We start from the raw sequence: 16829 nt of genomic DNA, 5'->3' as shown, positions 1-16829 counted from the left end.
TCAAAAAGCAACGAACTAAGAGACACTCTCACAAAGGTCAACATAAGGGTCTCCGTCCTTGGTACCATGGATAGCCAGTGTTACCCCGACGTGGGGGTGGGGCGATGCGAGGGGACGTCGGGACGAGTTTCGGGTGCGGGAAATAAATAGCCTCAATTTGGGGACGGCGGGGGTGCGGCGATGGGGGAGCGGAGGGGGGGTGGGGGGGGTAGCGGAGGAGGGGGAGTGGAGGGAGGGGGTTGCATAGTATATATATAATATATATGACTGAAAATGCTAATTATGAAATGATACTTCAATATATTATATAACATTAACATACCAAATATAGTTGAATACAATGAATAGAGAAAATTGAAATGTGATTCACAAACCATAAGTTCAAACTTGAAACTTGAAACTTCATAACCATTACTAATGACCATTTAACAAATTAACTTAGTTCAAGATGCAAGATTCAAAGTTCATTCTTCAAATATGATTCTATGAATATCATATATCATAAAGATGCTCATGATGATAATGAGCCGAATAGCATGAAACAATGAAATAATAATAATGTATCATAGCCATATCAAAGTGAGTACCCAGGAAGCAACCAGGAAGCACCCAGGAAGCACCCGTGCACCCAAGCACTGCGTCCCCCTCGGGTGCTCGACTAGTGCGGCGGGGGTGCGGCGGCGGACAAACTCCCGGCAAGGGTACTCGAGTGCATGACGCACCTGCACCAGGTGCGTCGGGGTTTTGAACCAAGTGCGGGTGTTACACTGTGGATAGCATAATGAGAGGAAGCTGGAGGGAAATAGCAAACAGTAGTAAAGAAAAACTTTTGACGGTGACTCTTACGATAAATACAGACCCACATGAATCTGGCATACATATAAGACTGAACAACAAAAGTACAACTGAAAATATCATCTCTAATCAAAGAAGCAACGCCACCAGACCCATGGACCCCAACAGAAGCACGAACCTCCTCTCTGCAAACAGATAACCACTAATAACCTGTAAACCCCGGAAGAGGACACAAGAGACTTGTGGGTCTCAATGATGATAACTATATCAGCAGACCCCACCGCATTGTGGAAGAGACCGAGTAATGACCATAGAGAACCATTACCATTCCAACAATTAACAAGAAGAGAGCAAGTGGGGGTCTCTCTCTTGTTCGACTGCTGGTCAGACCGTCATTTGGTCTTGGGGGTCTGTCTCGCTTCCCATCCACTAGGGGGGAAATCCTGAACAACTACTTTGAGATTCCTAATAACTGCCCATTTCCCAGCCCATCTAGCCTCCGCCACAATACCACGAGCATGTTTCAGCTCTATAACCTGAGCCTTCGTGAGATCATCATCTACAAAAATCTTAGAAGGGAGAGAGAACAACTTCCTCTTTTCTCTAAGAGCACAGAGCCTATCTGAAAAGGTGAGAAACCGGATGAAAAGGATGTCACCTTGGCCAATCTAGCATTTATCCAATATGATGTTGGAGAGACCAAGTTGATTGCTAAGGAAAGAACGTCCATCAGAGAGAGAGTCAAAAGTGGGGGGGAGACCATAGACTCGTAGGTTGAGCTCACGAGAACGTCTCGCACGTTCATCCTCAATCTTCCCTTGAACAATCTTATCCAGATTCGGTAAAAGAGCAATAGTAGCTGAGGTGTTGCAAAGAGGCCCATGATTTCACTTCCTGTTCAGTTTCCGAAATCATAGAGGAGTGTTTTGCTGCAATTTCTTATTGTTGTACTTTGATTGTATCTAATCCCTCAAACTATTCGATAATGGATTCCAGATGTGATTTTAAACCTGCGATGTCAGAAGTGAAAGTATCAGAGAAGTCCTTGATCTGAGAGGTATTCGAGCCTGTAACATGTTTTAGTTCTGTAATTGTCTCGGTCAACGATAGTACTTGTTCTCTAAGCATTTGATTATCCATTTCTAGCTTAGTAACCCAATCACAGAGCCTTTGGTAGGTCAGAGGTCATGATTGTGATGATCCAGCATCACCATTTGCAGTCATCCTCAAACAGACCTGAATTTGAGGCAAAACAAACCCTCTAGCAAAACCCACAAGCAGCAGCAGAGGAGACCAGAATGAAACCCGCATGAGAGAGCTAGAGAAAACACAGGGAAGACCAGAGATAGCTGCTGCAACCAGAAGCACACACCCAGATAGAGTCAGTGCAACCAGAAGCACACACCCGCAATTATTCAGTTCAGCACAGCAAGCATAAACCGGCATTCATGAGCTACTTTAACAAGCAACAAAACCCAACAAAGCACAACCCAACACACGGACAAGTCGCAAACTAGAGGACGTCGAGCACAAACGCGTGAGAAATACACCACCAGCCCAAGCACATACGGAAATACACCAGTCCGAGTACAAATGCGATGCCGAGCACAAACACATGAGAAATACACTACCAGCCAGAGCACAAACACAAGAGAAGACAAACCGTGAAACAAAGGATGAAGCTAGAGAAATACATCGTGAAAGCAAGAGATGCGTGGGTAATGGTGGTCGCGGCAAATGGAAGGTTGTAGACAGGAGCTCATCGTGGCAGACGGAAGGTTGCAAGAGAACGTAAAATCATTACCTATGAAATTTGATTCTAAGGTATTTGCAATCGAAGAAAGCAAAGACCTAGACAAACTGACGAAAGATAAATTACATGGATAGGACTTCTTGATGCTCGAAATAGAAGATGAATTCATCATAAATGAGAGTGACAAGAAAGGAAAATGTCCTTGTTAGGAAACTTGTTGTACCGTGCCCAGCATTGGAAGCTCTAATGTAATGGATAAATTGCATTATCATAATGGTTTTCCCATGAGTGGATATCAAAAAAAAAATCTTCAGAAACCCCTTAACTCATGCAAAACACTGAGCTGGATATTAGACAGGGGTAGGCCAATTTTGATTCAAATAAAACAACACAACTCTCGACGCTGTTATGCATTAAAGTTCTATGGACCCCATTGTCTACTGGAAAAGTTCTTCCTGAATTATTGCTGCAGCTTAAAGAGAAGCCCGGGATTGCTGTTTCTATCAATGCTGGAGAGGTGTGAGTGAAATGGGAAAGGTTCACACCCTTAATCAGTCTATCTTTAATACTGACAATAACACAACGGGAGAACAAAGAGCAAGTTCTCAAAAAAAGGTTAACTGGTTAGTAAAGCGTCTGCAATACAGAAAATTAAGAAAACAAATTATCCAGCAGGTGAAAAGATATGACCCATACAGGAGCAGACCAAATAAGAGGATGCTGCTTTAAAGTCATGCTGATACTGTGAGCTGAAATCATGCATGTATGATGCTTCCATGCTAGACGTCCTGCCCATGTTGGCTCCCTTTCATGAAGTATGACCATCACTGGTTCAATATATCCTATTGAACATGCGAAAAAATTAATGTCAGAAACTGTGCTACATTTTCAACACCTATATTCAGTGTAAACAGCACATCTACATACTCAAGCTAACATTATCTGAACTGTATCCCATGACAAACCAAACTGTGCAGGAGAAAAAATTTAAACATCAAACCAGGAAATTACAAGATACATTAATACATTTAAATCAACAAAAGCAAAGCAGCACATTTGAATGACCAATCTTAACCTAAAGTTGTGTACCACATCCTAGGACAAACCATGCTTTGCAGAGAATATGTTTCAAACATCAGACCTGGAAATTTTTATGATAGCTTTGACACATTTACATTGAAGAAACAAAGGAATCCCAAATTTCTGATTATTCTGGCCTTAAAGCTAGACTTCTAAAGGAAAAAATATATGTCAATGTTGGACAATCAAAGAAATTCATGATATTATCAGAAAATTATAGTTTCACCAGAATAAAGTCCACTTAATAAGTGAAATGCAGATGTAAACATCTAGTTTCACCAGAATAAAGTCCACTTAATAGATGAAATGCAGATGTAAACATGTTTGCAAAAATATACAATTTAGTGCACAAATGATGGCGAACTTCACCAAAAACTGAACAAGAAGTAGGCCAATGTAGATGCCTTCCTAGCACATTTTTCTTCTATGTTTTTGCAATATTTTATTTTTCATCAACAGATAATTATAAATTAAAAGAATATTGATAGTCTAAATATTATCAAAACAAATTTGCCAATTGACTTCCAATGATTTTCTAGCAAATCATTTTTCTTAAGAGACTGAATTTCATAGAAGTGATGACAGATCTTTATATTCAAGTTTAGGGGATTCCACTCTGTCCCATATGATTAAAATTTAATAATTATTGGCAGTTAATTTTGTGAATATATGAGTTGTGTTATATGTTTTCACTCCACATTTTATTATTTAGTCTTTGCATTACACATTTGTGATCGAATCCAGCACTGGGTGATCATTTAGCTGCTTAAGGACTTGATGTATTCAATCTGCAAGTGAATTTGTTCTTATTGCCAGGTATGTCCATTTAACTTGCCACTTCATTCACGAGTTAATTAAAATGGTCTGCTAGATGAATTTAAAAACTATTTGCAGCACAAAACAAATAAAAAACCACAGCAAATGGTAGTGATTGACCAATTCATTAGTTTGATAGAGGTATCCTAGGCACTAGTTCAACACACACTGTGCTCTACTTTTAAAATCAACTGAGCATATTATTAGCTTAGGGAATTATTCACAACATCATAGCAAATTAGGGTTTTAGTTAATGAGTGAACTTTTGTTCTCTGCAAAGACTTAATGAGCCTTTTATTGTTTTATGGCATTGAACCATAAGTTTTACAAAACCAAAATCCTAGGTCTGCAATTGATTTATTAACATTTGCAGGATCATAAAGATCATCGTTAAATGATTTTGCAATAAGAGTTCCTGGAATAAATGGTCTGTGAGTGTTTTCCCTAATGTTTAAACCCCTTTACAACCACATTTTAACCATGGCAATAATGAAGTCATTGCGAAGATTTGATGCCTACCTAGATAAATCTGTTGTCACCTTTGTCCTCACAATACCATTTTGTTTTCCTTAAGACTACAGAGTTCTGTTGACTGTTGGACTTTAATGTCTATTAGGAGTTATCTTAATTATCTTCAAAATTGAACAACTACCTTCTTGGCAAAAACTTCAACAAATGGTCTTGTTATGGAATTTTGATGGCATCTTGATTAATATTCACACAACTTTTAAATTCCTCCACAACTTGAAAAGAGTATACCTATGTCCAACATATTCTCAATTTTGTGTATCTTGGCAGCATAATTTTTATTCATCTAGCAGGGTATTTTCCAACTGTTTAGGTACTCGCTACACGACGGATGTTGTATATATTGAGCTCTGATTGCATACCCCCAATGTCCTTGTACATCAAGTGAAGTTGTAATTAATAGTTGTACTCCAAAAAATACCTTAAATACAGCATCGAGTCCTAGCCATCACCGATCAAGATCATTTTCCAATTGCCATCATCACCCAAATTCACCTTCTTCACACTTGAATCTGTACTTTATCAGGTTATCTCTTTTAGACTAATGAGTTGATGCATCACCACCTATGCTACTCCTTTGTACTCTTTGTATTTCATATTAAATGTGTTACTTTTCGTACCTTGGTCAATTTCCCCAATCTATAACATGTTGCACTTATGGTTGAAAACTTCATAAGTCTTCCATTTTTCAGTGGACTAGTCCATTTGGGCAACTAATTGCATCTTTAAAACAATTCTTCAAATTGAGCACCCATTCATCATTTGAATCCATGCATTTCCTTTCTTAATCCATGTCAGCTCTTTGTCATCGAACTTTGATTCAAAGAATGTCAGCTCCACGCTCACCATTTAGCTTCTTTGGTTGACAGCATATTTCCTTCTTGTACTCTTCATAGGGAGCATGTTCTATTTCCAATTGTGGTCCACTTTGGCAGCAATTGTCAACTAGTGGATTTTCAATAATGGAGATCACAAATTTGCTGAAGGATTTTAAGCAAGATATTATCAACAACATGGCTACACATTTAAAGACACTCTAACCAAAGAAGAAACATGAAGAGGTGAAAGCCATGTTCGTAGAACTTTGTCCTCACTGCAAGCAGAAGAAGAAAACCTAGATGCGAATTAGTAGGTAGTATAGCCAGCAAACAAGCACAGCCATAATTCAAACCAGTTGACGATAATGAAGGCAAATCCTTATATATTGCACAAATGGAACCATGACCCCTGAGGCAAGGCATGTCTCTAGATCCATTGACTTTTCTGGTCTTTATTCCAATTTTGATGTGCCTAAAAATCAGAGGCAAGCTTCATATTCCCCAAATTATGGTAATTGCCCAAAACAGCCTTGGAGTAACCTGCAGGCGACTTGGACAAGTTACAAAAATCCCAATCCTCCACATCATTAACGGCCACCTCAGCAGTCACCTTAAGAGAATTGGAAACAAGCTCCCAAGTGGAGAGGGAATCAATAGTGGCCAAATCAAAAAGCTGGTTACTTGTGGCCTCTGTAGTCAGAATGAAGTACCTGTTATGTTTAGTACTTGTTTAAGCTAGTCGGGTTGGGTATTTAAGTGGTGAGGAATTGCGTTGGTTGGTTTCCAACTAACCGGCCCTTCTATAAATATTTGGAAACATTGGTAATGTGGACATGTTGGTTTTCGGTATTAATAAAGAAATCATTTCCTTGCCTACTGGTATCGTGGTATGTTCTATGTTTTACTTCACATGTATTAATTGGATTAATCTGTGGGATTAGCATACATCGGTATTTGTGATATATCCATTCTTACCGATGGAACATGTAGTACCAAGCTTATGGGTGGTACTCGAAAATAGGTTGGGGGATGAGGAGGGCCTCAAAAGCAGCTATGTACTTTACTTAAACTGGATGAAAGGAGGACATTTGCTCAATGTAGTACAGAGGTGGCCTAGCAAAGGCGAAAAATTTTGGCATGACAAATATTTAAAGAAAATGGATTTTAAACAAGGACAACTAGTACTAAGATACAATGGGAAAAATGAAATAAAATCAGAAAAGTTTAAAGTCCAATGGCTAGGACCATCTAAAATATCAGAGATAAAGGAGAATGGAGCAATAAAGTTATCTAGTTTGGATAACAAACCTATCAGAGACCTAGTTAATGGGTCTAAGTTAAAGGCGTATGAAAGACGGAATAAAGTGGCAAGTAGCTATTTTATAAATATAAAAGAGGAAAAAGGACAAAAAGCAAAAAGAGAAAAAACCGAACCAAGTCCTTATAAAAAGAGGGAGTCAAAAAACATTAACCAAAACATTACCTGAAGAAACAAAGAAGGAAGTGAGAGAGAGGAAATTGCAAAGATAGCCGTACGGATGGTTGGACCAGAGTGAAGAGTGGCTGTACGAACAGCCGTACAAAAAGGAAGGGTGGTCGTATAGACAATACAGATGGTTACCCAAGAAAGTTGTACAGCAGCAGGGCATGAGAGTACAGCATCACCAGATTTAATTTTGTATGGGAACAAGAGGGAGTACGGCAGCACCAACTCACATCTATATGGAACTCAGGCAAAGTACGGCATTTTCAAGATTCATCTAAACATAAACATGATAGCGTACGGCAAAAGCTAGTAAATGACGATGACTTCCATTATCGTCCGTAAGAGTCCCATTCACGTCCGTACAGTATTTCTTCACACCTATACGGCAACAAAGGCAACAATTTTCATCTGTACAGGCACTCGTACAACAAGGAGACATAAGGAATAATTCCATACGGCAAGGGGGCATAAGGAGTAATTCCATACTGCATGTAGAGGTAGTCATACAGCAATAGTCTGCAGAAGTACGGCAGACAGAGGTACGGTAGCAGTCTGCAGGAGTACGGCAAAACCAAGCATTCCTAGTAGAACATGTGGAAGTTAATTGCAAGCCATCACTTTGGGAGGACGGTTGGTACAGGTGGCATATACATTCAGTTCAAAAGATCTAGGAACTAACACAACTATGCACAATGGTGAACCTAAGCATTGGAAATCCGAGCAAGGGAAACATTATCGACTCCAAAAAGAAGAAATTTGCGACATTGCAAGCAAAGGAGGTGAGAAAGATTACAAAGAGTAAAGGGAAAGTGGCACAGAAAATCACCATTACTGCTAAATATATTACATTTGAAAGTGTGACGGGAAGCAAGTGCAAGACTTAGTGGGAAAAAGCAGCAACAGACCATCCTCTAAAGAAAGCATTAGGTACAATAGAAGTAGATAAAATCATTTTCATGCCCATTTTTGAATTAAAAGAGTTCGAGTCTATATTACGGAATTTAATCACGAGGTATAGAAATCAGGTCATAAGTCTGTAGTACAACATTTCCAGCAACAGCTGACAGTTTCTTATGCAGCAAAAGAAATAAGTAGGGTTTTTGAAATTCCTAACAGAGGGCAAGAAGTAGAAAAAAATTCTATGATAGTAGAAGGCAAGAAAAAATGGTTGAAATTATTTTGTCGAAAAGATCTTACAAGTTTGGAATGGGAAGGAATCTTGAAGAACAGTCGGGGTTTGAAGGAAATTTTCATAGCAAATGATACATGGCGTTGTATGGTAGATTTGGTTAAAAGCAAGCTCACTGCAGGCAGCCGCACTTCTGACATTGCTCTATGGATGTTACCTACAGTAGAGGGATTGTATAAAGGACAGTTATATAACTGGGCTAAATTTCTTTCGGATAGACTGCAAGAATTCATGGAGCTGAAACATAAAGCCTTTTATATGCCTCATTATACGGTGGCCTTGTTTTTGGAGGCAATACGCACGCAGGTGAGCAGTGAACACCAGGGAACACTGGTACTAGCTAGTAGAGTAGAACCATATAAACCAGCTATGACCTACTGGCTCCATCTGGATACCTTGGATGTAGGATCTCACAATGAAGGTGAACCCAAGAAAAAGAAACTGAAATAAACAGTGGTGATTGAAGAAGCAGAAGAGGAGGAGGATGATGAAAGTTCAGAAGAAGGCAGCGATATGGATTCATTCTCCTCCAACTCACAGGAGACGGAGATCCGTCTAAGTCATCTCCAAGGGACTCCGCAGGCAATGACGTTTTTACCACCTACGAAGGGACCACTTCCAAGGGGGGTAGCAGAACCTCCGAAACTTTACCAGAAACCATCTAGTGATCCCGACGGAACTGAGGCAGCAAATACTTCCAAGCCAAATCAAGCAGGAGCAGGTGGCAGGCAACAAATCCCGACATGGGGGGCTTCCAGAGTATCCTTTTCGAAGATGGTGCCACTTATCTTTCCAGAACAACCCTCCTGTACTAAAGTCATAGACTTGAGGTGCCAAACAAAGTGTGCTCATAAAGTGAGGTTACAAACACCTTTAGGTCCAAAAGTAGTCCATTTGATTGCTCTGGTGGTATAGCCAATAAGAGGAGAGGACAGAACTGGGAACATTCACACCTAGGGTAGCATGGCTACACTAGCTGATGCGGATGTGACTCATACCATCCTAGAGGAAGCGGACAGGTTACTCAAAGAGGAAGGCATGGTGTCTTCACCCATAGAGACAGCTACTAACGAGCAAGTTGAGATACAACGTGAGCACAGGGAACCACCAAACACAACCTCTTTTGTAGCCAAGGCAAAACTATTCCTCACTGAGCTTCATACCATGGAGCATTCTACTAGGAAGATCGTGTAGCAAGCCAGGACTCAGAAGCTGGAGACCATCTTTACCGTAGCAGAGGCGTTGGCTGCCTTTATGCAAACTGACTGCCACACAGATTGGGGACTACTAGAACAGGGTGGCTATTCAGAGGACATGGCTACCACATGGACGGCTATCATTTTCATGGAATAGGAACAATTGCCTCCTAGAAGTGCTTACAACAATGGAGGTTGCCTTTTGGGGAACCTTTTTGAAGCTTCAAAAGGAGAAAAACCTAGCTAAAGTTTGGGAGCTAGAAAGAAAGAGTCTTCAACAGCAGTGGGCAGTGGAGAAAGTTGCTATCCAGCAAGCCTGGAACAAAGAAGAAGCTGAATTGGAGAGCAAGGTTGCCGCAACAGAAGCTAAAAAGATGGACGCATTACGGGTATTACAGGGTGTTCGGACAAAGCAAAAGACAGCGGAGCGAGACCTACAATGGCTAAGGGGAACTCTGAGCATAGGGATGTCCTCCCATCCTTCTTCTTTTTTTTTGAGGGGATAGATGTAGTCGGAATGAAGTACCTATTATGTTTAGTACTTGTTTAAGCTAGTCGGGTTGGGTAGTTAGGTGGTGAGGAAATGCGTCGGTTGGTTTCCAACTAACCAACCCTTCTATAAATATTTCGAAACGTTGGTAATGTGGACATGTTGGTTTTTGGTATTAATAAAGAAATCATTTCCTTGCCGACTGGTATTGTGGTATGTTCTATGTTTTACTTCATATGTATTAATTGGATTATTTTGTGGCATTAACATACATCAGTATTTGTGATATATCCATTCTACGGCCTCTACCTCAGCCTACTCAACAAGCTATTACGCTTCCTACAAATCCAAATACCAAGGGCACCCAGAGCTACTGAACTACCAGCTCAACCTACACACAGTTCCAAAAACAAACCACAGTAGCAGCCAATCTATTCAATGGATCCTACTCAGTACCCTACATATGATGTAGATAGAAGTGACTATCATGTCCCCTCTCTGAAAGGGAATTAAAAAAAAGAAGTTATAATTGAGAAGATGATTGACTTAGAAAGTGTGACGCACAAATATAAATAACTGGCCTTTTATTGTATTAGAAGTGGTTATGAGTGTTACTAACTGTTAGAAAAAGTGATTGAAATGATAAAATATAATAAAATGAAATAGCATGAAATAATAGATTTAATCCAAGAGAACAAGAAGAATTTTACCATACAAATGATACAAGATCAATGGAGCAATACCAAAGATAAGCAACACAAAAGACAAGGATTTGATAAGGGGAAAGCAAAGAAAACCCCTTGTGAGTATTATGAATGAGGCAAAAGCCTAAGAATGAGAAAGAGAGAGAGAAGAAATGCAGCAAAATAGCTCATTTACAATAGCATCAAAAACTTGATGTGAATAATGGAGTCTAGATGAAAATGAGAGAGAGAAGCACCTCTTTTAAAGAGATGAGAAAGGAGTTGCATGTCTTTGCATGTGTAACTCCCATTTCTATGAATGCCACATTCATAAAAGGTGTGTGCAAAGTGTCAAGTTCCTCTTAAGGAGGAATATCTATTTTCCTTATTAAAGGAAATACAAAAAAGAGTTGTCCTCACAAGTGGACAATAGGACAAGAATGATATGTCCTTTACATGTGGACTAGAGGACAAATAAATAATACATAAGGGATACCTTAGTTTATCCCAATAAATAAATAAATACAACCAAGGAAAGATTATTAATTCTAACACTAACATATGAATATTTAATGATGCCAAATGAAATAATTGAGACAAACAATATAAGATGAAGTTAAGAGACAGTAATTCCTTACCCTTATTTAACCGTATATTAATTAATAATAACATTAACCAAATGTTAATATCATTATTTAAAAAATAAATTCAATGATGCCCTTTAATGAGCTTTTGAGGGATGATCCTCATCTAGTTGGTAAGGAGAAGATTCAGTGGAGCTTGTGCGGATCCAGGATGGATCAAGATCAACTTTGATGGTGGATCAAAAGGGAATCGTAGTCCTTTGGGAGTCAGGGTCGTTGCAAGGAGCGAGGATAGTAGTATCATGGCTTTGGTAGCAAAAAGAGTAGCAGATGGTACCAACAACCAAGTCGAATGTCTTGCTGAAGTTGAAGCGACATTGCTTGGTCTAAAGTTGGGGTCCCAGAAGATCCACCTTGAGGGGGACTTGCAATTGGTGGTTAATGGCATTACAAAAGGGGAGATGGACACCTAGTATTTGAATAAGAATATCAGACAAACTCAATGTTTGTTGGAGAACGTGGAATAATTTAGGATTTCTCATGTGCCTAGGGAGGCAAATGCTCTAGCACCTCCATACGACATTGTATTTACCGTACACTGTACCGCATATACACTTGCATATGTCATACCATCCCACCAAACACCATACAGACTAAAGGAAGCCACTTGGCCACCGTACACCAGTCACACATACTATGCAGCCCCATCTCAAATGTCATATGTTCAATTTGCCTGTATGCCATCACCACCACGTGCAGAGGATCTCAATTGGACAGATCTAACACTTCGATCCTTGAGTGGAACATTACAATGCTATCAGAGCCAAAGATTCTACCCACCTGAGTTAGTGAATGCAAGTTTATACCCGAAGAAGGCAGGATAACTTCGTTGGTAGGATGGAGGATGCAAAGGATCCTATGACAGAAATCATGAATCTTCTAAGAGAGCTCACCAAAAACCAAATCCAGATCAACAAAACCCAATGGCTTATGTAGGAAACATTATAGAAATTGGCCGAGGGAAAAGCAATCGAAGAACAAAATGGGCATTTCGATAGCTCTCTTACGGGAAGAACAAACACTCAACCTTTGATACCAATCTTTCCTCCAAGGACAGAGGCAATGTCCAGCGAACGAGAGCCCACCTTCTAGGAAATGCAAGAAGAAATTCAAAAAGATAGTAGGAACACGAATATGGAAGGCGATATATCCTACAAAGACTATATTGAACTGAGAATGAGATACTTAGGCAGGGGTTATCGTGGTTATTTTAATGATGACCACAAGAGAAAGATTTGAAAAATGAACTTATTACCATTTGATGGATCTAGAGCAACCACCACACAGGCATGGGTTTTGAAGGCGGAAAACTATATTCAGCTCAACCCGATGCCCGAATAAGAAGCAATCAAGTTTGTAGCACTCCATCTGGAAGGAGTGGCGCATGAATAGTGGCACCACGGATTGGGCACTCTTGGCCACGACCAAGTGACCTCTTACGCCAAGTTCACTCAAAGACTCATCAACCATTTCGACAGGAAGGACCTCAAACTAGACTTCAAAGATCTGGAACAGTTGAGGCGAACTGGTACGATAGACAATTACATTACAGAGTTCCAAAGGCTATTGGCTATGGTGGCAGACATCTTGAAGAGCCATCAGATTGTGTTACTCATGAATGGGTCGAGGGAACCTTTAAGAGCCTGGATCAAAGGGTTCAACCCGTGTACACTCAACAAAGCTATTAAGAAAGATCATGACATGGCCACATCTTCTTCCAAAACTCACATAGCTATTCCAACACCTCCCCCACAAGAAGACAGACAAGGACCTAATTCAAAAAAAGCCTTTCGATGAATACTCTCAGCAGCAAGTGTGTCGAAGGAAGAAACACTACTTCACGTGCAAGGAGTTATAGGGTCCAAGCCATCACTGTCTTGGCAAGGGAAAGGTTAACTACATTGAGATGTTACCTGACAATGAAGAAGAAAATCCAGTCTCCAAAAGGCAAGGTGACGAAACTACGGAGGCGGAGATAATCGCCACACTTGTGCAAAAAGAGGGTTCCATTGCTACCCTTAGTACAATGGCAAGAAGTAGTGTCTTCAAGATCTATGGCACACTTCACAGAAAACGAGTCATAGTCATGATTGATAGTGGCGCCATACTCGATTTCTTCAATTCATCATTGGTTGCTAATAAGGCTTTGCACGCAATAGAGCATGGAGGATTTGAGGTTAAGGTTGTGGGAGTAACTTTGTTACCCTGCACTCACATGATTTCACAACTCAACATTACCATGCGAAACTATACCCTGATAGATGATTTCTTCGTCATAAATCTGGTTAACACAAATATCATATTAGGCATCTAGTGGGCGGAGACCCTTGATCAATATACCCAAAGTTTCAAGAGGATGGACTTTACATTTGAGACAGATGGCAAGAAGGTGTTACTAAGAGGGATGTCAAGTAGAGGACCAAAAGAAGTCACAATCAAGAAAATGCAGGTGATTTTTAACATTTTTAAACAAAATATGATCCCACAATGTAACTTCGGAGGCAAGTAAAAATGCAATACTCAACACTTTACCCCATTCCTTGAAAGATTGGCAAACCCATTTGTTGGTCAATTACTCCAAAAACACTATTACATGTCAACTAATGGATAGCTATATACAAGATGATAGATACAAATTGATTGATGATATCATTTACTATCGCCATAAGATCTACTTGGTGCTTGATTCCAAACTGAAGAAGATAGTCACCAAAGTTTTCCTAGAATCGAATTTACAATTGCTTGAGGGAAAGCAGTTTTTGGGAGAGGACTGTAACATCCCCATTATTAAATAAAATAAAATAATAATATTTTCGTATTTGGGGTCCCGATCAATTTATGTATATCTCAGCACATCTTTAATTTTCCCTAGGTGTAGGTCTTTGTCATCTCATGTGTCAACACATTGTTTCTCCCTCAAGAGTTTTCCTCCAACGAGGTATATATATCCATCAGGTTGGATGTTGTGGGTGTACGACTTGATTTTTTATTTGTCATTGTGAGTTCTAGTTGGATTTCTGCTATGTCCAGCATTTCAAAAGTGGAAAATCTTTGTTTACCGTATGGGGTAATTAGATTAATGCATACAGACAATAGACAAGAACATGTAACACAGCAGTACTCCTTTTATTATTCGCATATATGCCAAAGAGATTACATAGTGCTTCCAATGATGATTACAACCATGATCTCAGATGGTGTACATATACCTTCCACAAGGGGCCCACCGGCTACATGTCGGCTACAAAACAATTACCGACTACATGCTAATCTACCCGTCGGCTGTTTTATAATTTTACCAACAACAATCTTCCCTATTTTGCTACCTCAGTTTTGATGTGATTCAACCCTCACCCTATTTTAGTTTTCTGTTTAGTTTCAGATGTGGCAAGTTTGGAACGTTGCCTTTATATTCGCATATAAATCTGTTTATCCCTTTGATAATTCAGTTCGTCTTTTTGGCACTACTTGTTAATTGGTAACAATCTCCCTAGCAATAACATTATTAACACACGCAGAAATATGAGGATCACGTCTGCCCACAACTACCTTGTACACTTACTCACCTCCACTCAGCACTCTCCCCAGTTTGCAACATTCCCACTTGTATGGCTAACTTCTACCCACCATACGACATAATTTTTGTACCTACGTACAACAATACCTTCATCGTAAATTGTATGGCATTGTCTTCACTGTACACCGTATGGCATATACACTTTTGTACACCATACCATCCCACCAGACACCGTATGAAGTGAAGGAAGCCACTTGGCTACCATACGCCAATCACCAATACTATATAAACTCGCCTCCCTTTGATACCATACAACTCCATCTCAAACGTCGTGTGTACAACTTGTTTGCAAGCCATTACCATCACGTGCAGAGGATCTCAATTGGACGAATCTAACACCTTGCTGCCTAAATGGAACATTACAGTGGAGGTCATGTCAAAGGCTCCATGACTCAGCACTTGTGTTGATTCACCCACTTGAAGTAGTTATGGTGAACATCACGACGATATGAAAACATCACATTGGGTGATCCAATGATGAGCACTTGTGTTAATTTGCCTTTTCCATTCATGGAAATAGGCATTATGGACCCACCCTCTAGGAGTGGTCATGATGTATACCATTACATAACTCAAATGTCGAGAAGGATTCCTCCCTAACTAAGAGGGAGTGCTAATGTGATTTGTAGCTATGGTCGGATTCCTTCAGGCCAACATAGATAACATAAAGATTGTACTTCTAATAATATAATTAGTGATATAATAATCATATTCATAATTTATTGTGATATAATGATTATATTGATAATATAATTATTATATTATTATATTATAATTATATATTATTATTATATTGTTGATATAATATAATTAATAGGGCCACATGTGAAGAGTGGTGACCCTTTGTGTAGGGGCACAACTGATAAGTAAATAGGAAGAGTGAAAACTTCCTCTCTTGGTACTTATTTGATTGTATACACAAAAAAAACAACACACATTTTAAAATTTAAATATATATATATAATTTATATATTTACAAAAAATTAAAGAAAAATACAAAATTAAATCATTTGCTAGTATGATACTTCATCGTTGATCAATGCCAAAGCCCAAAGATAAATATTAAATGCCAATTGATAGTTCAAAATTATTCAAATAAACCACAATCCGAATGAAAATCATTACAATAACAAATGTATTTCATGATTCCTCAATCATCAAAAGGGCTATCAAATAAATCATCATCTATTGTATTTTAATTTTTAGCTCCTGCAAGTTCAAGATCATTTGAAACCAAAGTCGTTCCACTCAGATTAGATGTACCATGTAGGGATGTAATCATCACATAATCCATAGTGAGTCTAGTAAGATACACATCATATAAAAGGGCTCCCAGTACGAATCTAGTAACTAAGCATTTATATATAATGATCATGCCCATGAGGAATATCATATGTTATTACAGTGAATTGTATTACTTATGATGACAATGATGTTAAGTTTTTGATTTGCCTAAAATCCATTTTCCAAAGGAAAGGGTCTGACTTGTAAGAGAAGGGCATTGAAGGGCTAGTGAAGAGATCATCCAAGTAGGACCATTGCAGCCTACCACAAGAAGATTCGCGCTGAGTCAAGTCAAACCTTACAGGCTCCACTTGATTTCATAAGGTGCCAACAGTTTGTAGAGAGACGAAATATGATTGGGGAAAGCATATACAAGCCTCCAAGCAAGGGGGTTGTGGTCTACGTCCCTTTTAGGTTTGTTTTACAAATGGCTTCAGATAAACCCACGTCTTTATCCCAATATGTTTTCTAATATAATTTGACTAAATGA

The 16829-nt window shown here is 39.2% G+C and overlaps 1 protein-coding gene across 2 annotated transcripts in view; it reads right to left on the bottom strand.

The window, feature by feature from the left end:
• CPSF160 (cleavage and polyadenylation specificity factor 160) overlaps positions 1 to 16829 on the bottom strand; it is a 284561-nt gene that overhangs the window by 189444 nt on the left and 78288 nt on the right. For both annotated transcript variants that reach the window (XM_089809086.1, XM_089809085.1), the window contains exon 5: positions 3245 to 3390. In XM_089809086.1, the coding sequence (XP_089665212.1) occupies positions 3245 to 3390 (146 nt within the window). The remainder of the gene's footprint in view (positions 1 to 3244; positions 3391 to 16829) is intronic.

The sequence above is a fragment of the Cupressus sempervirens genome, chromosome 11 (assembly GCF_028749045.1).
Source record: "Cupressus sempervirens isolate cs-2001-9-10 chromosome 11, ASM2874904v1, whole genome shotgun sequence".
Classification (NCBI taxonomy): domain Eukaryota; kingdom Viridiplantae; phylum Streptophyta; class Pinopsida; order Cupressales; family Cupressaceae; genus Cupressus; species Cupressus sempervirens.
Note: the sequence above shows the minus strand (reverse complement) of the source record. Positions and strands in the feature narration are given on the sequence as shown.